At 57.4% G+C, this 26,082-nt stretch overlaps 1 protein-coding gene across 1 annotated transcript; it reads right to left on the minus strand.

The window, feature by feature from the left end:
• Positions 1-243: 243 nt before the first annotated feature.
• Positions 244-25,893, minus strand: MAP3K10 (mitogen-activated protein kinase kinase kinase 10). Its single transcript, XM_049901392.1, has 10 exons — positions 24,622-25,893; positions 18,407-18,587; positions 10,264-10,412; positions 9,642-9,817; positions 8,762-9,008; positions 5,981-6,097; positions 3,557-3,734; positions 3,337-3,449; positions 2,292-2,960; positions 244-720 (listed from the first exon to the last, which is right to left on the minus strand). Exons 1-10 carry the CDS (start codon positions 25,301-25,303, stop codon positions 398-400), a joined length of 2,835 nt encoding a protein of 944 aa, XP_049757349.1. The 5' UTR covers positions 25,304-25,893; the 3' UTR covers positions 244-397.
• Positions 25,894-26,082: the final 189 nt, after the last annotated feature.

Consider the following 26,082-nt stretch of genomic DNA (forward strand, 5'->3'; position numbering starts at 1 on the left):
GGTATCCTTGTGGGGGCCGGGAGAGGAAATGGGCCTGAGGCTCACTCAGAGAGGCCTATGGAAGGAGAGTGGGCTGGGGGATGCCCATTGGGAATGAGCCAGCATCGGGGCTTGGGCTGGGGACAGACACACAGCAAAGTGCAGTAGGGGGCAGGGGTCACCTTTAATGCTGTATTTTGTGCCAAATTCCCACGATGCCCTGTCCCTGAGTATCCCTGCCCACCCCCCCCCCTTGCTGCAGGTACAAAGGAATAAATTAAGTGGCCCCCTCCCCCCTTCCCCAATAAATAGAACGAGTATCCTGCCCAGGGCCTCCCCAGCCTTGCGGCCTGGTGGGCTGGGGCGGGGCCTGGGGCGCTACATTCATGGCTGCCCAGGAGGGCGTGGTGGGCAGGCCTCAGTGGGCGCCAGGGCTCCCGCACAGGGGCACAGTGTTGTCCTGGCTCTGCCCCTCCATGTCCATGTCGAGCAGCGTGGGCCGCATGCCGGGGGGGCCAGGGCTCTCTGGAGTGTCCGGCCTGCTGGGAGGTGAGATGCTGAGCGTCCGGCCGAAGGAAACCAGTTTCCAGGGGTCCAGGCGGGGGCGGCTGGCAGCCGGCCGGGGGCGCGGGGCAAAGGTCAGGGTGGTGGGACGGCCGGGGAACTCAGGGGGCCGGCGGCGGGTCGGGAACAAGGCCTGGGGGTCAGGCAGGTGGGGGAAGTCCAGGGGGTCTCCAGGGCCTGGAAAGAGAATCAAGTGAAGTGAGGGGAGGGGGTAGTGCAGAGGGTGCTTCTCATGAAGATCGGGATTTGGGGCTTCTCTGGAAAGATTTGCTGCTCTTGTCGGGCCTGCTTCCCAGCAAGGGAAAATCATTCTTAGCCTCTCAGCGGTGAGGCCTTTAGCTAAGCCCCAACCACTCCTAACAGCTCACTCATCTCAGTGTGACTTTGGGCAAGCTCTTTAGCCTTTTGGAGCCTGTTTTCTTGTTGCCCCTTTAGCCAAAGCCCTCATGACTCCTGACTGCCTTACACTGGGCCAGTTCACATATATACACCTACAGTCTATACACCCAGTGTAGATATAGCAAGGTATACCATATACATAGACACCTTAGGCATAACACTGTCTCTGAAGAGGGATAATAGTACCTTACTACATTAAAAAAAAAAAATCCATTGCCCTCCAGCCGATTCCAACCCATAGTGACCCTATAGGACAGAGTAGAACTGCCCCATACTAGAACTCCAAAGAGTGGCTGGTGGATTTGAATTGCTGACCTTTTGGGTTAGCAGCTGAGTTCTTAACCACTACACCACCCAGAACAGGAAAAATTATAGGCTGAAGCCCTGCTGGAAACTTAATCTCCCTCTTAGAAAACCAGGGCAGCTTATGTGTTGCATAGCAACCAAATCTCTTGCCCATTGAATTTTGAGAGGCGGAAACAGTGGTGCCCACTGAAAGGTGGTGGCTGATGGTGCCTCTCTGAATGTATGTCACTCTCCCCAGTCCAGCCAATAATCCAGTCTCATCCATTAGGCTCCTGAAAGGTCTCACTACACCTCTTCCGAGTCTTCAATTCCAGGACTTCGACCTATAATTTTTCTAGTTTCAGTTATGTTTTGGATCACCCAAACTGTAAAAATTCAGGTCTGTTCTGGTTTCAGAGCCCTGGTGGCACAGTGATTAAGAGCTACGGCTCCTAACTAAAAGATCTACAGCTGGAATTCACCAGCTGCTCCTTGGAAACCCTATGGGACAGCTCTACTCTATCCTATAGCATCATTGTGAGTCAGAACTGACTTGATGACAGTGGGTTTGGTTTGTTTTTTTCGGTTCCCAGTTTGAAGCCCTGAGGTAAAGTATATAGAACAGTGCTTAGCACATCATGGGTGTTATGTGTTAGCTATAGTGATTACAGAGTCCCTGGGTGGTGCCAACGGTTAAAGTGCTCAGCTGCTAGAGAAAGGTCCATTCAGAGGTGCCTCAGAAGAAAGGCCTGGCAATCTACTTCTGAAAAATAAGCACTGAAAACCTTGTGGAGCACAGCTCTACACGTGTGGTTGTCATAAGTCCCACTCAGCAGCGATTGGTCTTCGGTGATGATCTCTGCTGTTAATGTCACCTGTCTGGTCCTTTGTGGACACTGGCATTTGCCACCTGGGTCTCAGTCACTGGGGGACCCACAACGCCTCCAGGAATGAGGGCGTGAGGGCACAGAGACCCTCCCTTCCCCATGCCTAGCTGGAGGCCACCCGGCACCAGTGGGTGGAGGCTGGGTTCAGACCCCACCTGGGCGGGGCGCCTCACTCACCAGGGCTGTGGCCTGCGGCCTCGGGCGCCCCCCGCTGCCCCAGTGCGCCGTCTGATGGCGTGCGCCGGTGCCCACGGCTCACGGCACGTGCGGCCGTAACGTGAGTGGGCGTGAGCGACTGGCGGGGGTCCTTCTTGAAGCTCTCCAGCTCCAAGTCCACCAGCGGGTTGGTGCTGGGCGAGGGAGTGGGAGCAGGGGGCGAGGGCGGCGGGGAGGGCGCGGCTGGGGCAGCCTCGTCGCTGTCGGAGCGCAGCAGCGAACGCGTGGAGTTGCAGTCGGACACGGACGACAACGACACGAGGGTGGCCGAGGGCGCCAGGCCCGGGCCAGGCCCCGCGTCGTCGCGGCGGCCTGGGGGTCGCCCGGGTGGGCTGAGGCCGCGCGGGAAGCGGCCGGTGCGGGGGAAGAAGAAGCCGTCGAGCCAGCGCCGCTGCTCCTCGCCATCGGCGGCGCGCGCCTCGGCCAGGTCGGCGCCCAGGCCCACGGCGCCCAGCAGCGTGGCGCAGCTCAGCAGGGCCAGGTCGCAGCGCCGCCGAGCGCCATGCCCGGAGCGGGTCGGGGGCGCGGCCCCCGGCGAGGGCTCGGTGGGCAGCGGCACCGAGAGGTAGGATGGGGTGGTGTAGGGGGACGGGGACACGCTGCTGCTGCCGTCCGCCTCCGCGAACTCCTCTGCAATGGCGGGGCGGGGGGGGGTCACTCGACTCTGGGCTTGGCCCCTGGCCCCGGGGGTTGGGGGCAAGGGGATGCCCCAACGATCCCTCCAACAGTGACACCACCATGTCCCACTAAGCATCATTCTCGAATCTTCCTCCCCCCAAAGCCTCTGGAAAGGTCCCTCTTGCCCCTGGGAATGACCCCCACATCCCAGGAACGGCTGTCCCCTTTTCATGGGAATGCCTCCGACCCACTGGCCTGGTGAAATCCTGACCTCCTCCTTTCCACCAGCCCCGCGGAGTGGCTCGGTTCTTGCCCAGGACAGGTTTCCCTTTGGCCAGGGCACCCCTCCCGCTCCCTCTCCCTTTTACCGGTACCCTCACCCCCTTACCCATCTCGTTGAGGCTGGCGAAGCCAGGGGCGATGGGTGTGTGTTTGGGGGACTTGCCCAGGTTGGGGGCACTTGATGACCACTGTTTGCAGCCCTCCCCCAGGGCCTTCAGCCTGCAGGGGGCACCAGAGAGAGGGGGGCATGGCGTCAGCCGTTTGGCTGCCCTGGGCGGGGAGGGGCATAGGGTGGGGGGAAGGGGGCTCCGCCCTACGGCCAATACCTCTCCTCCCCGCCAAGCCGCTCCTTCTGCAGGGTGGAGCTGGGCCCCCACGTCCGGCCCTTCTTCTTGCCTCCAACCAGCTCTTCCTTCTTTGGGGGCCCACTTCGGCTCCATGTGCCACTGCCACCGCTGTTGCTGCCACCGCTGCTGCCGCTGCCGCCACCATCCACAGGAGTCACTGGGCCGAGAAAGGCCACTGGGTTACTGGGTCTTGGAGAGTCTGCCCAGCTGGGCTCCCAGCCTCCATCCTCCGAACCTCAGATCCACCCTTCCCGGGGAGCCTGAGGGTTCCTTTGGCCACTCCTACCCCTTAGGGCTATCAGCCCTCCCACACTCCCCACTGTGGTCAGGCCACAGCCCCAGCTCCTCAGCGGGGCATCTCACACCCTGCACAGGCTACACCCAGTGCCGTCGAGTCGATTCCGACTCATAGCGACCCTGTAGGACAGAGCAGAACTGCCCCATAGAGTTTCCAAGGAGCATCTGGTGGATTTAAACTGCCGACCCTTTGGTTAGCAGTTTACCACAAGCTAGTCCCTGCTAATTCTTCAGCCTCAGCTTCCATCATTCCTCACAGCCTAACCCTTGGACCCTTCACTTATTCCCAAATGCTTACTGACAGTCATTGGGTAGCCAGGAGGGGGTGTCGACTTGATGCCAACTGTTTTTTTTTTTTTACTAAGTGGCAAGCACTGCTGTCAGTGCTGAGAAGACAGCAGTGAACAAAGCCCCTGCCCTTGTGGAGTTTCTATCTTAGTGGGCGGAGACAGACACCAGTCCTAAGAGAGAAGTCCTTTATGTGGATTGTTTGCAGGGGACACAGAGCAGGGTAAGGGGCCTGGGGCATCAGGGCAGCCTCACGTTGGAGAAGGACATCTTAGAGTGCAGATTAGAAGGAGCTGAGGGAGTGGGCCAACTACCTAACCAGGGGAAGACATTTCAGGCAGAGAGGGCAGCGATGCCAAAGCCTGTGGCTGGGCCTGCCTGGAGGGTTCCAGGAATAGCTAGTGCCAGGGAGGAGGGGAGGGGCTGCAGGCCAAGAGCACTGTGTTTTGCAGGCCCCTACTGTCTGTCTGTCTGCCAATTCCCAGGCAGGGGCTTCTCCACCTCCATGCGTTTGCACAGGCTGTTCCCTTCACCTCGAGTTCCATCCCCTGTCTGTCCCTTTCCAGGCCTGGCTGACTACTTGCCCTTAAGCCTCCAGCTCTGGAGTCAGTTGCTCTCCCTTCTCTGTTCCTACCACACTGATAATACCAAAAACCCAAGCCAAACCCCCTGCCCTCCAGTCGATTCTGACTCACGGCGACCCTATAGGACAGAGTAGAACTGGCCCATAGGGTTTCCAAGGAGCAGCTGGTGAAATCCAACTGCCTACCTTTTGATTAGCAGCCAAGCTCTTAACTACTGCACCACCAGGGCTCCACACTGATAATAAACCTGTTGGTGTCGAGTAGATTCTGACTCATATGGACTCTGGTGGCATACTGGTTAAGAGACACAGCTGCTAACCAAAAGGCTAGCAGTTCAGAGTCAGATGACAGTGATAACAGTATGCTGATGATAGGTATACATTGTATGGTTGTGATTTGTCTCTGAGGCCCTGCTAGACTGACCTGGGCCTGGTACCATGTAGGTGGCCAGGCAGAGGTGTCTAGCGGAGCAAGGTGGGGGCAAGGCCAGGGTGAGTGATGGGGCCATACAGACTCAGGAGTCGGCCTTGCCTCCTTCAGTCCATCACTGAACCCTGAGAGCTTTTCCTCTGCCATGGAGCCCCCATCTGTGGCTCACTCTCTCTCCAAAGCCCCCACCCTGGTCCAGCTACCATCATCCAACTGGCCCCTCTGCTTCTACTCCTGCCCAGCTACAATCTAGACTCCCTGCAGCAGCCAGAGGGAAAAGGGAATTTTATCACGTCACTGCCTTGCTCAGAGCCTGCTGGGGTCTCCCCACTGGCTTATAAGGCATGGTGTGATCTGGCCCCCTCTGACCACAAACCCACGCTCTCCCACCCATTCACTCTGTTCCAGCCAAGCTGCCCTTCCTGGAGATACACAGGCCTCACTTGTTTCCACCTCAGGGCCTTTGCCTGTGCTGTTCCCTTTGCCAAGGACACTGTTCCCTCAGCTCTTGCGTGTTGCATTCCTCACCACGTAGACCCGTGTTCCCAGCTCACCTCCTCAGAGAGGCCTAAATGATGACCCTTCTCTTTTATTCCTTCCTTGATTTCTTTTCTGGTGCTTACCACTCCGGGAAGCATCCTGCTTACTGGTGTGCTTGTGTGCTTATTGTCTGTCACCCCCTGATGAGAATGGGGAAGGGACCGTGTGTTCTTGTTCCCCACTGTCTCCAGCTCGGTGAGTGGCATGCACTCAGGGAAGTTTGGTGACTGACTGACAGACTGGCTGGGGGCTGGGGGACACTCACAGCGAATGGCCCTCAGCCGGGGGATGATGCTGGGGCTGGCGGGGGGGCTGGCCCCATCTGATCCTTTCCGCTTGTCCAGAGTTGGAGAGGCCTGGACCGTGATCTTATGCTCGAAGCCTGCAAAAAGGGAGAGAGACCTTAAGCAGACCATCCCCTTTGGAGAAGGGCAGAAAGAAGGGTAGAGTGGGCATGTCGCCATTTTGCATTCCTTTCAGTGTGCCAGTCTCAGGGTATGGTCTCCACAACAAAGGCAGCAGCAACTGGAGACCCGCTGGGAATGCCACTCGGTGGGCCGCCCCTGAATCAACAACTCTGGGGGAGAGGCCCAGCAGTCCATCTGTTTTCACCAGCCCTCCAGGTGCCTGGATGACGTTCAAGGCGGACTAAGGATCTAGGCCTGCGGGTCCATCACGGGGCCATGAGCCACATGTGGCCACTGAGCATTTGACATGTGGCTGGTGTGACCGAGGAACTGGACTCCCAAGTTTTTCTGAATAGCAATTAATTTAAATTTAAAAACCGATACTTCGATTCGGTTATTGGAGGCATCTAAACATCTTTGGAACAGCTTGGATATGTGAATCTACTCTTCCAACTGTAAATGTTATGAAATCGAAATACAGGTCATGTAGTTTCAACCAAAGTTTAGTGTCTGGACTGAGAGGTGCTGTAAATAGAAAATACACACTGGATTTCAAAGATTTAGCTCAGAAAAAAGGTGAAAGGTCTCATTAACAATTTTTTTTTTGTATTTACTATGAAAGGATAACATTTTGAGTTAAATAAAATATATCATTAAAGTGAGTTTCACTAGTTTCTTGACCTTTTTTTAACGCGGCTACTAGGAAACTTACAATTATACGTGTGGCCTGTACGGTATTTCTATTGGACATTATTGCTGTAGGTACTAAACATCAACGGCTGTAGCAACATAGAGACAGACCCCCAGACCTTCTGTGCCTCCTGAGGGATGGAAACACCACCACCTAGGAAGCAGCCTTTCTAAAAAAACCCAAAGAACCTGAATCTGATTAAGCCTGGAGATTCCAATTATTAGGGTTAACCATGAGAAACTGCTGTTTTGGCAGGTCAAAAAGGGTCGAACGTCAGCAATATCACATGGTTTAACCTACTATTGGAGTCCCTGGGAGGTGCAAATGGTTAACGTGCTTGGCTGCTAACTGAAAGTCTGGAGGTTTGACTCCACCCAGAGGCACCTTGGAGGAAGTCCTGGCAATCTACTTCCAAAAGGTCACAGCCACGGAAAACCCTATGGAGTACAGTTCTACTCTGACACACATGGGGACGCCATGAGTCAGAGTCAAGTGGACGGCAAGTGGTTTTAATCTAAAGCCAATTTTTAGGGAATCCAGGGGACACAGGGGCATGTTAAATGATACTATGGTGTTATGGATTGAATTGTGCCCCCTCCCCCCAATATATGCTATAAATTCTAACCACTATACTTTTTTTTTTTATACCTGTGGTTGGGAGCCCTGGTGGCACAGTGGTTAAGTGTTCGGTGCAGGGGTTAAAGGTTGGCGGTTAGAATCCACCAGCCGCTCCTTGGAAACCCTATGGGGCAGTTCTACTCTCTCCTATAGGGTTGCCATGAGTCAGAATCCACTCAACAGCAATGAGTTTGGTTTTTATACCTGTGGTTATAATCCCACTTGGCAATTGGTTTTCTTTGTTATGTTAACTAGGCAGGATTAATGTATAACCCAAACCAAACCAAACCCACTGCCGTCGAGTCGATTCCAACTCATAGCGACCCTATAGGACAGAGTAGAACTGCCCCATAGAGTTTCCAAGGAGCACCTGGTGGATTTGAATTGCCAACCTCTTGGTTAGCAGCTGTAGCACTTAACCACTACGCCACCAGGGTTTCCGGATTAATGTATAAAAATGTATAGTATGTCTTAAATCAATCTCTTGAGATATAAAAGAGCAGACTGAGCAAGCAAGGGGCAAGCAAGCACAGGTGGTGGAAGATGGATGCCCCACAAGATCTCCAAGGAACCAAGAAGGAGAAGCTGAAAAAAAACAAGGATCTTCCCCCAGAGTCGACAGAGACACACAGCCTTCCCCTAGAGCTGACGGCCTGAATTCGGACTTCTGGCCTCCTAAACTGTGAGAAAATAACTTTCTGATTGTTAAAGCCACCCACGTGTGGTATTTCTGTTATAGTGGCACTACGTAACTAAGACATACAGGAACACAAGCCGCAGAATGTAGACTATGAGTACTCTACAGGACAAAGCCTCTCCTCTACAAATTACTAGCAAAGGAAAACAGAGGCAGATTGAAAAATTAAATTTTAAAAATAGTTTGCTGACAAAACCATAAATATAAGAAAGTGGTTACCCCAAAAGTCACCATAGGGGGCACGTAGCTGCAAGGTTCTTTCTGCTTTCATGGGGTTGTTCATAATAATTCATTAAGTTGTACTTTTTTGGGTCATTTCTGTATCTGAGATATATTTAGCAATAAGTAAAAAAATAAAGATCTCCAAGGAACCAGGAAGCAGAAGCTGAAGAGACAAGGACTTTCCCCCAGAGCTGACAGAGAGAGAGAGCAGGGCTGGCACCCTGAATTTGGACTTCCGGCCTCCTAAACTGTGAGAAAATAAATTTGTTTGTTAAACCCACCCACTGGTGGTATTTGTTATAGCAGCCATAGATAACTAAGATGGAATTAGACGTCAATCCACAGAAAGCGAGACCCCGGGGTAGCACACTCCGGCAGCCCGGGGGTGGAGCGCAGGGGTGTGGGCGGTACCCGAGGGCAGGCTGATGTGGCTGCTGCCTTCCCGCAGCTTGAGCAGGCGGCTGCGCTTGAAGTTGCCCTTCCGCTTGCGGACCCTGGGCTTCTCCTGGCTCAGCTGGGACATGAGCAGGTGCAGCTCCCGCTCCACGATGTCCATCTCGCGCTCGGCCAGCTCCTGCTCCCGCCGCCGCAGCTGCTCCTCCTGGAAGCGCTGCTCCTGCGCCGCCCGCAGCAGCTCCTCCTCCCGGCTCCGGAGCTCCTGCGGAGAAGCGGTGGATGGGACGCGGTTCGGGGTAGGGGTGGGGTTGAGCTACTTGGCCCCGGGGAATGGGCCCGGGGCTGCAGGGTCTGGTTGGTGCTCTGCGCAAGGACCCCTGCTGTGGGGTGAGTTGGGGTCAAGGTCCAGCCCACACTTCACTAGCCAAGTTGGGTGCCAGGCAGGGGACTGTGTTAATCTGAAGAAAGGGGTCCCTTTCCTTTTCCTCTTTTATTTTTAATTTTTAACTCTCCATTTAGGAAAACCTCAAACATCCACAAGAGCAGAGAATGGTGAATTCCCCCCCCCATATACCCATCATTCAGCTTCAACAATTATCTATACTTTGCCAATCTTGTTTCATTTACCCCCTTCTTCTTCCCTCCTCCCTCTTCATTTCTGCTGTAATATTTCAAAGCCAATCCCAGACATCATGCAGTATCACCTGTAAGTACTTCAGTACAGGGTGCCTTTTTCTTATTAATCCAACAGGAGGCTGCCCTCTCTTAATATGCAAAAATCTCATTATCTTTGCATGGACTCAGAGCCTGGAGCTCAGGGGAAGGGACTCTGACCCTTCCAAGGCACCAGAACTCAAGGATCTGGCTCTCTACCCCCTACTGTGCCCCGCCCCACCTTCTCCTTGGTCCGGAGGTCGTCAAACATGTGCTGAATCTCCAGCTTCCAGTCTTCTTGCAGCGAGTGGAAGGACTCCAGTGGCATCTGGAACAGGGCTGACTGTTCGATGACTTCAAGCCGCTTCAAGATGCTGCCAAAGTCTGGCCGCCCATGGGGGTCTGGGTCCCAGCATTCTGGGGTGGGGATGGGAGTTGTGAGAGACCATGCTCTGGGAAATCAGCCTGCTCAGCAGAAGGCAAGGCCTCAGGGAACTGTGGACAAACTGCTTCCATGGAGCTTGGGGAGGGATTCAAAGCCAAGCTTCTGGCAATACTATTTCACTCAGTGGAGGGAAAGCCAGGGACCTGCTCCCTAAGGTGGGACTAGTGGTAGAATCAGAGATTGAGGGGAACTCCGGGCCAATGACTCCTAATGAGTTGCTCTCAAGAGCTATGGGCTGGGCCAGAACAAGGATCTGGGGGACCATGGAGCCAAAATGGGGGGAGACTCTTCACAGTCTGATGGGTTCCAGCCTGTTCTCCCTCAATCCTGGGCCCACTGGTGTGAAAATAAGAAGTCTGGGCCCAAGGACTCCTGCCACCCTAAGCTGAGCCTACATCTCCACGGGGCCCTGGCTCACCCTCCAGTAGGCGGACAAAGGGCTCGGGGCACGTGGAGGGGATGGGCAGCGTCAGCTTGTTCATAGCCACGCCATACGCCACGGCCAAGGCGTCGATCTCACGGTAGGGGACCTCACCCGTCAGCAGCTCCCACAGCAACACTCCGAAGCTACAGGTAGATGACAGGGAGGGTGATGCTTAGCCCACACCAGTCCTTACCTGCCCTCCAGCCTTGTCCTCTTCCCATGGCAGGTCTCCCCCACCCCTGGTGGATGAGGCCACAAGAACCTGATTTGACCTCCAGTGGCCAGTGGGGTGGGGCTGGTTCTCCGATGTTTCTCCTTTGCTGTCTCTCTTCCCTCACTCCTGCCTGAAAACTTTTGGTTAGCCCCCTATGCCTACCGGGCAAACCCACCCTTCTTAGCCTTGACCTCTGATGACCCCTGCATCCTTGCCTCTAAACATTTTCAGCCCCCATACCAACCCCTACTCCATCTTACAGCCAAACTGAGCAACTGAACAAACCTTATCTTTCCTAACCTCTGGTCTTGGTACATGCTGTTCCCTTTGTCTAGAACAGTCTTCCCTTTGGGTAATTATTTGTTCTTCAAGTCTCAGCTCTGGTGACTCCTCTGCTCCCACTGCCATCGAGTCAATTCAGACTCATAGCAATCGTATAGGACAGAGTAGAACTGCCCCACAGAGTTTCCAAGGAGCGCCTGGTGGATTCGAACTGCCAACCTTTTGGTTAGCAGACATAGCTCTTAACCACTATGCTACCAGGGTTTCCAGTCCTCTGCTAGGAAGCCTTAATTCCACAGTCTCCAAAGCTGGGTTAGAGGCCCCGCCTCTATATTCTCACCGAACTTGCGGCCCTCACCTCTAAAAACATGTTAATGCTATTTAACATTAAGCACTTACTCCAGGCACTGTGCTAGTAATTCTCACAAGAGCCTGTGAGGCAGAAGGTATTGTGTGGCTCCATTCTGTCTGGTGAGCAGGTGTGGGCTCAGAGAGGTTAAGCTGCTTGCCCAAGGTCACACAGCTAGTAAGTGGTGGAGCCACATTTGGATTCAGGGCTGCCTGCCACCCATGACAGAGCCCAGGCTACACAATACCAGGGCGTGCATCACTGTACTACAATCCCCCATGTCCATCTTCCCCAGTAAACTGTGCACCCTTCAGATCCGGTTCACCACTTTGTGCCATGCCTGACAAGTAGTAGATTACTGTTCTCCCCCAACATTTACCCATTCATTCATTCAACATCTACTTATTGAGCACCTACTGTGTGCCAGGCACTGTTCTAGGCACCGGGGATACGGCAGCGAACAAGACAGATACATCCCCTGCCGTGATACAGCTGACACTCTTGCCTTCTTCCTGGGTCACAGCACTGGTGAGTTTGTGTGGGCATATGCTTCCAGAAGGAATTTTCCATCTTCCTTTGCAGCTGTATGTGGCTGTATGACTACAGTTCTGGCTAGTAGGATGTAGGAGGATGTGTGGTGTTCAACCAACCTCTAGAAAGTATCTTTAGAGAGAAGGGGTGCTCTCTTCTCCTTTCTACTGGTTCGAATGTGAACATAAAAGCTGGAGCTCAAGCCACCATTTTAGGCCGTGAAGTGAACTTGGGATCAAGGCCACACAGGGTGGAGCAAAACAACACTGATTTTTCACCTGGAGGTGGCATGTCCCCCACCTCTCCCATGTCCCTGGAAACCTGTGGAACGTTCTTTTTGTGACTGGGAGTGCTACAGACATTGGTGGCTGAAGCTATGGACACTTAGGGTCCCGAGAAGCCCAGGACAGGACCACACAAGGAGGAATTGCCCTGCTCAAATGTCCACCACGCCTCTGTGGAGGAACCTTACTAGAAGGAGCCTGAATCCCTGATGCCAGGATTGCCATGTCAATCCTGGGCTTTACAGGAGAGAGAAAAAATTCCAGTCTTCTTATTTTGGGTTTCCCGTTCCTTGCCGCTGACACACAGCTCCACTGAATGCTTGGAACTATAAATGGACGCTGGCCATAAAGCCCTTTCTCCCAAAGGGCTGCTCTGCTCTAGGATGAGCCGGGAACTCCCTCTTGGATCTGTCTGTGCCTCAAACCTGTTAATTTGCTGCTTGGTCCCTCTGGAGCCTCCGTTGGGGACTGATGGGAACAGTAAGCGTGGAGACCTGGGTTTGGCTCCAAACAAGCAGGAGGCCTTGAGGTGAAGTTCTCACTGCCACCATCAATAGCCCCCTCGTGGCCTCTGTGTCCACTCCTGTCCCCTCCAGCCCATTCTCCACACAGACAGGGGAGGCTTTAAAATGCTAAGTCAGACTGTGTCATTTGTGACTGCCCCTAATGGCTTTCCATTGCACTTAGGATAAAGCCTGAGGCCTGTCCCCTCATCGCCAGTGGCGTCCGGTTCCTTCCTACATTGTTTTCCCCTGCTCTCCTGCTCTGCCTGCTCTGGCCCAGCCACGCGGGTCTCCTTGCTGCTTCTGTAATCCACCAAGCTCGTTCTCACGTCAAGGCCTTGGTGCTAGCTGCCTCCTCTGCCTGGCAAGCGCCTTCCCCAGACTTTGCATGGCTGGCTCCTTCCTGTCACTGGGAACTCAGCTAGAACATTACTCCTCAGAACACCCTTCCTGGACCATCCAACCAAAAGTAGCCTCCAGCCCTCTCAGTTCCTTTCAAGCTCCTAGCTCCTAACGTTACCTAACACTTTTTCTGGTGTTTTGCTTCCTATCTTTAAAAAGATTGATTTTCTTAAAAAAGGCTTTTTTTTTTTTTTTAAAGCTTCTTGTGTACTTATTACTTACTATCTCTGGTGGTGCACTGGTTAAGAGCCTGGCTGCTACCAAAAGGTTGGCAGCTCCAATCCACTGGCAGCTCCAATCCACCAGCCGCTTCTTGGAAATCCTATGGGGCAGCTCTACTCTGTCCTATAGGGTTGCTATGAGTGGAATCAACTCCATGGCATGGGTTTTTTTTTTTTTTTTCTTTTAAATCCCAGAGGGCAGGAAGTATGTCTGTTTTTGTTCACCGCCGTAACCCCAAAGCCCAGCACAGTTGGATGAATGAATGAACGAATGGTTGCCTCCAAAGGCCTCAATTTCATGGTTTGACAAATGAGGGCAGTGCCCTGGCTGCTTCCCTTTCAGTGCTGATATTCTACCTCTGTATTTTTGCAATTTTTACATTTCATTTCGAGTGGCTCCTCAGTTGCCATTTCGAATAGCAGAGCAAGTAACTGCTTTGGGTCTGTCTGCAAGTCTGACCTCAGGGGCTGGCCCCGTTGCCAGGCGGCCAGGGTCCTGGCTATAGTGGAAGGCCGCCCCTCCAGTCTGCCCTCGCCCCCGTCTGCCCTCCCCCACTTCCGGAAGGCCGCCCCTCCAGTCTGCCCTTGCCCTTGTCTGCCCTCCCCCACTTCCGGAAGGCCGCCCCCTACTCTGTCCTTGCCCCCGTCTGCCCTCCCCCACTTCCGGAAGGCCGCCCCTCCAGTCTGCCCTTGCCCCCGTCTGTCCTCCCCACTTCCGGAAGGCCGCCCCTCCAGTCTGCCCTTGCCCTCGTCTGCCCTCCCCCACTTCCGGAAGGCCGCCCCCTACTCTGTCCTTGCCCCCGTCTGCCCTCCCCCACTTCCGGAAGGCCGCCCCTCCAGTCTGCCCTTGCCCCCCGTCTGTCCTCCCCACTTCCGGAAGGCCGCCCCTCCAGTCTGCCCTTGCCCCCCGTCTGTCCTCCCCCACTTCCAGAAGGCCGCCCCTCCAGTCTGCCCTTGCCCCCCGTCTGTCCTCCCCCACTTCCGGAAGGCCGCCCCTCCAGTCTGCCCTTGCCCCCCGTCTGCCCTCCCCCACTTCCGGAAGGCCGCCCCTCCAGTCTGCCCTTGCCCCCGTCTGTCCTCCCCACTTCCGGAAGGCCGCCCCTCCAGTCTGCCCTTGCCCCCCGTCTGCCCTCCCCCACTTCCGGAAGGCCGCCCCTCCAGTCTGCCCTTGCCCCCGTCTGTCCTCCCCACTTCCGGAAGGCCGCCCCTCCAGTCTGCCCTTGCCCCCCGTCTGCCCTCCCCCACTTCCGGAAGGCCGCCCCTCCAGTCTGCCCTTGCCCCCGTCTGTCCTCCCCACTTCCGGAAGGCCGCCCCTCCAGTCTGCCCTTGCCCCCGTCTGTCCTCCCCACTTCCGGAAGGCCGCCCCTCCAGTCTGCCCTTGCCCTCGTCTGCCCTCCCCCATTTCCGGAAGGCCGCCCCCTACTCTGTCCTTGCCCCCGTCTGCCCTCCCCCACTTCCGGAAGGCCGCCCCTCCAGTCTGCCCTTGCCCTCGTCTGCCCTCCCCCATTTCCGGAAGGCCGCCCCCTACTCTGTCCTTGCCCCCGTCTGCCCTCCCCCACTTCCGGAAGGCCGCCCCTCCAGTCTGCCCTTGCCCCCCGTCTGTCCTCCCCACTTCCGGAAGGCCGCCCCTCCAGTCTGCCCTTGCCCCCCGTCTGTCCTCCCCCACTTCCGGAAGGCCGCCCCTCCAGTCTGCCCTTGCCCCCCGTCTGCCCTCCCCCACTTCCGGAAGGCCGCCCCTCCAGTCTGCCCTTGCCCCCGTCTGTCCTCCCCACTTCCGGAAGGCCGCCCCTCCAGTCTGCCCTTGCCCCCCGTCTGCCCTCCCCCACTTCCGGAAGGCCGCCCCTCCAGTCTGCCCTTGCCCCCGTCTGTCCTCCCCACTTCCGGAAGGCCGCCCCTCCAGTCTGCCCTTGCCCCCCGTCTGCCCTCCCCCACTTCCGGAAGGCCGCCCCTCCAGTCTGCCCTTGCCCCCGTCTGTCCTCCCCACTTCCGGAAGGCCGCCCCTCCAGTCTGCCCTTGCCCCCCGTCTGCCCTCCCCCACTTCCGGAAGGCCGCCCCTCCAGTCTGCCCTTGCCCCCCGTCTGCCCTCCCCCACTTCCGGAAGGCCGCCCCTCCAGTCTGCCCTTGCCCCCGTCTGTCCTCCCCACTTCCGGAAGGCCGCCCCTCCAGTCTGCCCTTGCCCCCGTCTGTCCTCCCCACTTCCGGAAGGCCGCCCCCTACTCTGTCCTTGCCCCCGTCTGCCCTCCCCCACTTCCGGAAGGCCGCCCCTCCAGTCTGCCCTTGCCCTCGTCTGCCCTCCCCCACTTCCGGAAGGCCGCCCCCTACTCTGTCCTTGCCCCCGTCTGCCCTCCCCCACTTCCGGAAGGCCGCCCCTCCAGTCTGCCCTTGCCCCCCGTCTGTCCTCCCCACTTCCGGAAGGCCGCCCCTCCAGTCTGCCCTTGCCCCCCGTCTGTCCTCCCCCACTTCCAGAAGGCTGCTCCTCCAGTCTGCCCTTGCCCTCGTCTGCCCTCCCCCATTTCCGGAAGGCCGCCCCCTACTCTGTCCTTGCCCCCGTCTGCCCTCCCCCACTTCCGGAAGGCCGCCCCTCCAGTCTGCCCTTGCCCCCGTCTGTCCTCCCCACTTCCGGAAGGCCGCCCCTCCAGTCTGCCCTTGCCCCCCGTCTGCCCTCCCCCACTTCCGGAAGGCCGCCCCTCCAGTCTGCCCTTGCCCCCGTCTGTCCTCCCCACTTCCGGAAGGCCGCCCCTCCAGTCTGCCCTTGCCCCCCGTCTGCCCTCCCCCACTTCCGGAAGGCCGCCCCTCCAGTCTGCCCTTGCCCCCGTCTGTCCTCCCCACTTCCGGAAGGCCGCCCCTCCAGTCTGCCCTTGCCCCCGTCTGTCCTCCCCACTTCCGGAAGGCCGCCCCTCCAGTCTGCCCTTGCCCTCGTCTGCCCTCCCCCATTTCCGGAAGGCCGCCCCCTACTCTGTCCTTGCCCCCGTCTGCCCTCCCCCACTTCCGGAAGGCCGCCCCTCCAGTCTGCCCTTGCCCTCGTCTGCCCTCCCCCATTTCCGGAAGGCCGCCCCCTACTCTGTCCTTGCCCCCGTCTGCCCTCCCCCACTTCCGGAAGGCCGCCCCTCCAGTCTGCCCTTGCCCCCCGTCTGTCCTCCCCACTTCCGGAAGGCCGCCCCTCCAGTCTGCCCTTGCCCCCCGTCTGTCCTCCCCCACTTCCGGAAGGCCGCCCCTCCAGTCTGCCCTTGCCCCCGTCTGTCCTCCCCACTTCCGGAAGGCCGCCCCTCCAGTCTGCCCTTGCCCCCCGTCTGCCCTCCCCCACTTCCGGAAGGCCGCCCCTCCAGTCTGCCCTTGCCCCCGTCTGTCCTCCCCACTTCCGGAAGGCCGCCCCTCCAGTCTGCCCTTGCCCCCCGTCTGCCCTCCCCCACTTCCGGAAGGCCGCCCCTCCAGTCTGCCCTTGCCCCCGTCTGTCCTCCCCACTTCCGGAAGGCCGCCCCTCCAGTCTGCCCTTGCCCCCCGTCTGCCCTCCCCCACTTCCGGAAGGCCGCCCCTCCAGTCTGCCCTTGCCCCCCGTCTGCCCTCCCCCACTTCCGGAAGGCCGCCCCTCCAGTCTGCCCTTGCCCCCGTCTGTCCTCCCCACTTCCGGAAGGCCGCCCCTCCAGTCTGCCCTTGCCCCCGTCTGTCCTCCCCACTTCCGGAAGGCCGCCCCCTACTCTGTCCTTGCCCCCGTCTGCCCTCCCCCACTTCCGGAAGGCCGCCCCTCCAGTCTGCCCTTGCCCTCGTCTGCCCTCCCCCACTTCCGGAAGGCCGCCCCCTACTCTGTCCTTGCCCCCGTCTGCCCTCCCCCACTTCCGGAAGGCCGCCCCTCCAGTCTGCCCTTGCCCCCCGTCTGTCCTCCCCACTTCCGGAAGGCCGCCCCTCCAGTCTGCCCTTGCCCCCCGTCTGTCCTCCCCCACTTCCAGAAGGCTGCCCCTCCAGTCTGCCCTTGCCCTCGTCTGCCCTCCCCCATTTCCGGAAGGCCGCCCCCTACTCTGTCCTTGCCCCCGTCTGCCCTCCCCCACTTCCGGAAGGCCGCCCCTCCAGTCTGCCCTTGCCCCCCGTCTGTCCTCCCCACTTCCGGAAGGCCGCCCCTCCAGTCTGCCCTTGCCCCCCGTCTGCCCTCCCCCACTTCCGGAAGGCCGCCCCTCCAGTCTGCCCTTGCCCCCGTCTGTCCTCCCCACTTCCGGAAGGCCGCCCCTCCAGTCTGCCCTTGCCCCCCGTCTGCCCTCCCCCACTTCCGGAAGGCCGCCCCTCCAGTCTGCCCTTGCCCCCGTCTGTCCTCCCCACTTCCGGAAGGCCGCCCCTCCAGTCTGCCCTTGCCCCCCGTCTGCCCTCCCCCACTTCCGGAAGGCCGCCCCTCCAGTCTGCCCTTGCCCCCGTCTGTCCTCCCCACTTCCGGAAGGCCGCCCCTCCAGTCTGCCCTTGCCCCCCGTCTGCCCTCCCCCACTTCCGGAAGGCCGCCCCTCCAGTCTGCCCTTGCCCCCCGTCTGCCCTCCCCCACTTCCGGAAGGCCGCCCCTCCAGTCTGCCCTTGCCCCCGTCTGTCCTCCCCACTTCCGGAAGGCCGCCCCTCCAGTCTGCCCTTGCCCCCGTCTGTCCTCCCCACTTCCGGAAGGCCGCCCCCTACTCTGTCCTTGCCCCCGTCTGCCCTCCCCCACTTCCGGAAGGCCGCCCCTCCAGTCTGCCCTTGCCCTCGTCTGCCCTCCCCCACTTCCGGAAGGCCGCCCCCTACTCTGTCCTTGCCCCCGTCTGCCCTCCCCCACTTCCGGAAGGCCGCCCCTCCAGTCTGCCCTTGCCCCCCGTCTGTCCTCCCCACTTCCGGAAGGCCGCCCCTCCAGTCTGCCCTTGCCCCCCGTCTGTCCTCCCCCACTTCCAGAAGGCTGCCCCTCCAGTCTGCCCTTGCCCTCGTCTGCCCTCCCCCATTTCCGGAAGGCCGCCCCCTACTCTGTCCTTGCCCCCGTCTGCCCTCCCCCACTTCCGGAAGGCCGCCCCTCCAGTCTGCCCTTGCCCCCCGTCTGTCCTCCCCACTTCCGGAAGGCCGCCCCTCCAGTCTGCCCTTGCCCCCCGTCTGTCCTCCCCCACTTCCGGAAGGCCGCCCCTCCAGTCTGCCCTTGCCCCCCGTCTGCCCTCCCCCACTTCCGGAAGGCCGCCCCTCCAGTCCGCCCTTGCCCCCGTCTGCCCTCCCCCACTTCCGGAAGGCCGCCCCTCCAGTCTGCCCTTGCCCCCGTATGCCCTCCCCACTTCCAGAAGGCCGCCCCTCCAGTCTGCTCTTGCCCCCCAGTCTGCCCTCCCCCACTTCCGGGAGGCCGCCCAGGTCCGCCTTCTCAGCACCTCCAGACGTCACTGCTTTTGGAGAAGAGGGAGAGGCGGATAACCTCTGGCGCCATCCAGGCGTATGTCCCCGCTGCGCTCATTTTGGTTGTCTTGTGCCACTCGCGGGCGAGGCCGAAGTCCGTGATCTTGAGCACCGTGTCTGCGAGGTTGTGGTTCTCGATGGCCTCCAGAATGAGAACTGTAGGCAGGGAGAAAGGTGGGTCACCCCAGACCTGCTGGGCTGCAGACCTGAGCGTCTGGGCCTCATGCGCTCCCCCACTGTGCATCAGCTCCTTTCCTGGCTGGGACCCCTGTGTCTTTCCATGTGGGTAGGTGGCCTCCCCTGGGTCCCCTGCCCTCCTGACTCCCACCTGGGCTCCAGGAGCTCAGTAAAAGTTCACTGGCCATGGTCTTGGCTCTCCTTGGTCCAGGCCTTGAATTCCCAGCCACCCGAAAAGCGGGAACTGCAAACCATGAGCGGGAGGGCTGAGCGTGGCTTTCCCTTCATCTGTCATCCCCTCTGGTAGACTGCACTAATGGCCTCAATTCTTTACTCCTTTCTGTGTCCATGCTCTCCGGCACGTGACTGCAGCTGTTCCCACTAAAGGGCAGAGTGACTCTCCCCAGCCCTTGACTTTGGGCAGAGTGCTGGTGGTGCAGTGGTTAAGAGTTTGGCTGCTAACCAAAAGGTCTAGAGTTCAAATCCACCAGCTGCTCCTTTGAAACCCTATGGAGCAGTTCTACTCTGTCCTATAGGTCTCTATAAGTCGGAATCGACTCGACGGCAACGGCTTCGTTTTTTTGGGTTTTTGACTTTGGGTCGGTCACACGACTTGCTTTGGCCAAGAGAATGAGGCAGAAGTGACTGAGTACCAGTTCCAAGGCTAGCCTTCAGGAGACCTTACACGTGTCTGCTTGCCCTCTTCTGCTTCTCCCACCACCAAGAGAACCCGCCTTGGTTAGCCTGCTGGTCCCAGACAGAGGAGAGACTTAGCACACAGCCTCCCCAGGTGGGCCCAGCCTAAATCAGTTTACCCTCCAGCAACCGGCAACCTATGAGCAGTAACAAGTGATTGCTGTCTTAAGCCACTGAGCTTTGGGGGTGGTTTGTCACATGGCAGTATTGTGGCAAAAGCTGATACATCTCTCAGACATACTGAATGGCTCCAGTTTGTCTGCTGCCTAGGATTATTACTAACAGTAATAACGATCACAGCTAATGTTTATCACCCCGTTGCCGCCAAGTTGATTCCAGCTCATAGTAGTAGAACTGCCCTGTAGGGTTTCCAAGGAGCGGCTGGTGGATTCAAACTGCCAGCCTTTTGGTTAGCAGTAGAACTCTTAACCGCTGTGCCACCAGGGCTCCAACGTTTATCAGGGGCCTATCATATTAGGGTCGCTATGAGTCGGGATCAACTCGACGGCACTGGGGATTATATGCCAGGAACTGGGCTAAACCCTTTATGGAGTCCCTGGGTGGTACGAATAGTTAAGGTGCTCAGCTGCTAGCGGAAAGGTTAGAGATTTGAGTCCACCCAGAGGCACCTCGGAAGAAAGGTCTGTCGATTGCTTCTGAAAAATCAGCCATTGACAACCCTACGGAGCACAGTCCTATTGTAACGCACATGGCATGGCCGTGAGTCGGGGCTGACTAGACAGCAGCTGGTTCAACACTTCCTGTGAATTAACTCACAGGGAACCTGTTTTATCGACTAGGAAACCGAGGCTCAGAGAGATGAAGTCACTTGGCCACGATCACACAGCTCGAAAGTGGTGGTCGCAAGGGCTTGAACTAGGTCTGTCATCGGAGCCCAATCTCTCAGCGGCTGACCTGCTGCTGCCTCCTGTCTGAGGCCCTGCGGTGCACGCGGTACTGCCTGCGTTTGAAACGCGGCTCTGCCATTTATCAGCTGCATAACCTTGTACCCTTCCTAGCGCTAAGCTTTCTTTTCCGTTAAATGGGGATAACAGTATTTACTTATAAATAAATTTTATAATAGTTATTACTTATTTATTTTATAAGGCTGTAGTAAAGATTTATTGCCTAAGCACAGTTAGGTCCTTTAAAAGTGTTAGCTCTTAGTGTGTGATGTCTCTGTAACTGTGTTCCATTTCTCACCTTTATCTTTTACCATCCTGGTTCCTTCCCCACTAATAATAAGAATGAGGTAATTTTATTATCGTGCCATTTGGCAGATGAAGAAACTGAGGGTTAGAAAGAACAGTAAATTACCCCAGGCCATGCAGTTAGAGATCTTGCCCATTCTTCCGGCTGGACTTAAATGCCACCTCCTCTAGGAAGCCTCCTCTGACTCCCTAGCCCGTGACTCCAGCTCGCCTTCCTGTGCGGTGACCCTGTGATGGACAGAACGCTCCGTGGTCTTACACTTTATTTCTGCATTTATTTCAGGCTAGGCAGAAGTCAGCTGCCTTTAAAAATACGTACCTGATTCCATCACTCCCTGCTTAAAGCTCTCTAATGGCTTCTACGATACTGAATAAACGTCCTATGTGACCTGGCCCCTGCCTACATTTCTGACCTCATCTCCTTGCACCTCTGCCTCACACCGGCTGCTCCAACCCCAATGCCAACAAGGCATGCTCATTCCCAACACAGGGCCTTTGTCCTTGTCCCTCCCACTTTGCCCAGATCTTGTAAGGCTGGGTCCTTTTCATTCAGGTCTCTGCCCTGACCACCCAATCTAAAACTACTCCCTCTAGGGCACAGCTGTAGAAACTACTTAGACATGGGGACTGAACTACTGGACTTGAAGGCCAAGGACCTTGGTCTCAGGGGACATTTAGGCCAGTTGGCAACACACAGTTCATAAAGACAATGTTCTACATCCTAGCCTGATGAGTAGCATCTGGGGTCTTAAAAGCTTGTAAACAGTCATTGAAGAAACAACTACTGGTCTCTCCTCATGTGGAACAAAGGAGAACGAAAAAAACCGAAGACTTGAGGAAGCAATTAGTCCAAAGGGCTGATGGCCTACATGAACCACAGATTCCTCTAACCCGAGACCAGAAGAACTAGATGGTGCCCAGCTACACTACTGACCACTCTGACTTGGATCACAACAGAAGGTCCCAGGTAGGATGGGTAAAAAATGTAGAACAAAATTCAAGTTCCAAAAAAAATAAAAAACGCCAGAGTTACTGGCTGGAGAGAGACTGGGACTCCCCAGGACTGTTGCCCTAAGGCACTGTTCTAACTTGAAACAAGACTCATGGAGGCCACCTTTCAGCCAAATAATAGATTGGGCTATAAAATAAACAATAACACCTGTGAAAAACGTGCTTTTTAGAACAATCAACTATATGAGGCCAAAAGGGCAACATGTGCCCAAAACCAAAGATGAGAAGGCAGGGAGGGACAGGAAAAGGAGACTAATGGAAACGGAGAACCCAGAGAGGAAATGCGCAGAGTGCTGACACATTGTGGGGATTGCAACCAAGGTCACAGAACAGTTAGTGTAAAAATCATTGGTTGGAAAACGAATTTGCTATGTAAACTTCCACCTAAAGCACAATACAATGTTCAAAAAAATAAATTGCTCTCTCTGCTCCATCCTTAATCTGCTGTATTTTCTTGGGAGCCCGATACTGTCTGAAATTTTGGTACGTATGTAATCTCTTTCTTATTCACTAGGATATATGTTCCTGGAGGGTGGGAATCTTATGCCTTGTTCACGTCTATGATCCCAGAGCCTAGAACAGTGCCTAGTACCTAGCAGGTGGTTAAGACTCAAAGAATGAGTGACACCGGTTGAGCGGCTCCTTGGGACAGGGTGAGTGGGGTAAGCTGTGTGTTCCGTCTCGGCTGTGGAGCAGTCCCCTTGCTCTGGCAGGAAGCCCTGGCCTCAGGTCTACCAGCCCTTTGTGAAGGTCGCATTGGCTACAGAAAAACCTGGAGCTGTGTGATGTCCTCATATCCCACCTACTGGATGTGAATCAGCAGGGGTGACGACGGACCGAGAAGGGGCCCAAGACATCAAAAGGAGCACACGGGGGATGGGGGTCCTGCCTCCGTTCATAGGGCATTTCAGGGAGTTAGAGCATAGTGGTGCAGTGGTTAAGCACTCTGCTGCTAACTGAAAGGGCAGTGGTCTGAATCCACCAGCTGTTCCTCAGGAGAAAGATACGGCAGTTTGCTTCCATAAAGAAGACAGCCTTGGAAACCCTATGGGGCAGTTCTACTGTGTCCAGTAGGTTCGCTATGAGTCAGAATAGACTGGACGGCAATAGGTTTTTAGAGCACAGGTGCAATGGTTAAGCGCTCAGCTGCGAACTGAAAGATCAGTGGTTCGAACCCACCAGCTGCTCTGCAGGAGAAAAGACCTGTCAATCTGCTCCTGTAAAGATTACAGCGCAGGAAACCCTATGGAGCAGTTCTACTCTGTCATATAGGCTCGCTATGAGTCAAAATCGACTCAGCAACAACGGTTGGTGGTTTGAACCCACCCAGAGGCCTGGGAAGACAGGCCTGACAATGTGCTTCTGAAAGGTCCCAGTGTTGAAAGCCCCATGGAGCAGCTCTACTCTGCACACACGGGGTTGCCATGCATTGGAGTCAGCTCAGCAGCAACTAACCCCAATGGAGCCTGTGTATCACAGCAGATAGGGACTGTGTCTGTCCTGCTCCCTTCCCCAGACCTGGCACAGGCCTTGGCACACTGGGTACCTGGTACTGCCAGCTGACGTCTGAATGCTGGGCCTGGGAGATAAGGAAGACTCAGCGCCACGGTTCAAAGGGCTTGCAGGTGGTGGAGGGGTACGGAGGGGTGGGGTGGGGTGGGGTGGGCCAAGGCGTAGCAACAACCATAGAAATAGTGGGATGAATTCAAACACATTTCCAGAGGGAGAATGGGCAGATTCAGGCAGATGAGATGTGAGGGTTTGGGGCAAAGGGGAGCCCAAGAATGCACCTCACACTTCTGGGCTTGGGCATGAGCTACGTGAGGGAGAGAAACATGCTGGCCTCGTTGACTGCTGTTCCCCTCTGCTTAGCACATGATCTAGCCCATGAACGAAGAATGAATAAATAAACCCAGAACTGAAAGGAGTGTGATGGGGTAGAGGAAGGACAGAGAGCCAGGAAGGTGGGACTTCCTCCTGCTGTATCCCTAAGGCCCAGGACAGGGTCTGGCCACAGTGGGCTCTCTGGAAATACCTGTGTGATGAATGAATTGCTAATTCGTGAGGACTGTAAGGGCAGAAACCCTGGCTGTCTTGGTCTCTGCTGGGCTCCTTCTTAAGAGATGCTCAATTAATATTTGCTGACTCAATGAGAAGCTTATCGATCTAGATGTGGGCCCTGGGGTACCTTCCCTTCCATTTGGCTTCATTTATTAATTGGTTCATTTATTCATTCAAACAACCAATCAACTCTTGAGAGCTTGTGATAGGCCAGGCAGCCTGGAAGCTTTTACATAAGCCTCTCCCACATCTGTCCCTCCTCTCTCATCCTTCCCAGTGCCTGAGAGGCCGAGGAGGACTTCAGGAAGTGGTTCTCACTGGGGTCAGTTCTGCCCTGAAGTGGACATTTAGCAATGTCTGAGAACGTGTTTTTGGTTGTCATAACTGGGGGAGGGAAGGACGCTAATGACATCTAATGGCTAGAGGCCAGGGATGCTGCAAAACAACCTACAATGCACAGGATAGCTCTCACAACAAAGACTCATTGGGCCCAAAACATCAACAGTGCCGGGTTGAGAAACCCTGAGTCCAGGGTAGGCTCTGTCTGCCTCTGCCTGGTGGACTGGCAGAATGGGCTGGACCGTGAGCGCCATGACGGCAGACGCTGCATCTGTCCTAACGGTGGAAGGTAGTTCTTGAATAAATATTTATTGAGCTACTGTTGCAGTTGTTGGAGGTAGGGCATGCTATGGCTGCTCATGAACAGGTCAGCAGTTCAAATTCACCGGCCGCTTCTTAAAAACCCTATGGAGCAGTTCTACTCTGTCCTATAGGGTCCTTACAAGTCAGAATCGACTTGACCGCAATGGGTTTTGGGGTGACTCTACAGCCATGGAGCAGGTAAGGCCTTCACTCCCTCTGAGCCTCCTTTTTCTCCCTTAATGGGGGCACGACTTGCCCACCCAGCCCTAAAGGTAGATTGCAGCCTCCTCTTGACCCACATGGCCTTCCCGTGTCCCTCCCCAGTTTCCCACCCCCGAGGCTGGGCCTCACAGGCTCTGGGAAAGGAGCTTTGTGGGAGGAGGACCACTTACTGTTGATAGACTTGAGGTCCCGGTGGATGATGGGCACAGGAGCATCATTGTGTAGGTAGTTCATGCCCCGGGCAACCTGCACAGCCCAGTTGACTAGCACGTGAGGGGGCACCCGGCGCCCAGCCAGCACCCGGCTCAGTGCGCCCCCTCTGGCATACTCCATGACAAGGCAGAGGTGTGGGGGGCTGAGGCAGGCGCCCCGAAGGGCAATGATGTTGGCGTGCTGCAAAGCTCCGAAGAGCCGGGCCTCCTGGCGCACCTGCTCAGCTGTCACTGCCGGGTCCCGCTCAGGGTCCAGCCGGGCGGCCTTGACAGCCACCTCCTCACCACGCCACAGGGCCCGGTAGACTTTGCCAAAGCCCCCCACACCGATGATCTCCTCCAGTTGCAGCTCGTGGAAAGGGATCTCCTGGGGCAGCTGGAGGCCCGCGGGCGCGGCGGGCGCCCCGGGGGCCACGTAGTTGCTGGGGAAGACACCCACTCGGCCGCTGGGCAGCTGCCCGGTCCACCAGCCCTCGTCGCCGGACACGGCACAGTCCTGGGAAAGCACCTGGACGCGGTCGCCCCTCCGAAGGGTCAACTCCTCCTCGCCCGCCGCCTCGTAGTCGAACACCGCGGTCCAGACGGGCCCCGCGGGGGTCGCGCCCCACTCCTTGGCCGCCGCCCCCTCCTCCTCCTCCATGGGGGAGGGGCCGGGGGCTGCGGGAGGCCGCTTCACACAGGCTGCCCGCTTCACACAGGCTGCCCGCTTCACACAGGCTGCCCGCGGGATGCTGAGGGCGGGCCCCGGCAGCCGGGGCGGGGGGCAGTCCCTGTGGGCTCTGGTGGGCTTCTGTGGGCCATGGCTGGGGAACCCGCGGCAGGAGCCAGAAATAGCCTCTGTAGAAGGGCAGGATCGTCCCTTCTGATTCCCGCTGCCCAAGCGGGGCGGGGTGGGATGGGGAGGGGTTCACCTGTCTTCCCCAAATGTCAGGGCGCTAAAAGCGCCTGGTCGCGCAGCCCCCGAATTCCTGCTGGGGCCCGCCGGTGGGGGCGCGGGCGAGGGACGCTGGCAGCCCCCTTCCCCGCGCCTCTCACCCCGTGCAGCTCCACCGGCGGCCCCCGGCTCCGCATCCCGGGCCACGGCCACCGGGAGGGGCGGGGTGGTGGGCCCGGGGGCGCCCGCCCCGGGGCGGGGAGGCGCGCCCCTCGGCCTCCTCACGCGCGGGGCGGCCGGGCAGCCCCCATCCTCGGCACCGGCCTCCCGGTTGGCCCCTGCCCCTGCCCCCGCCCGCGCCGCTTCCCGGGGCCGCCGGCGGTGCCCGCGTGACGTGCTCGCGGCCGCGGCCGCGGTGCGGCCTGGGAGTTGTAGTCCCCGGCTGCGCGTCCTCGACGCCCGCCGCCAGACCCCTGCTGCCCAGCTCGGGCTGCAGTGGGGGTTCCGAGGGGCGGGGAACATTCTCCTGGGAAGGAAAACCCGGC

The sequence above is a fragment of the Elephas maximus genome, chromosome 11 (genome assembly GCF_024166365.1).
Source record: "Elephas maximus indicus isolate mEleMax1 chromosome 11, mEleMax1 primary haplotype, whole genome shotgun sequence".
NCBI classification, from domain to species: Eukaryota; Metazoa; Chordata; class Mammalia; order Proboscidea; family Elephantidae; genus Elephas; species Elephas maximus.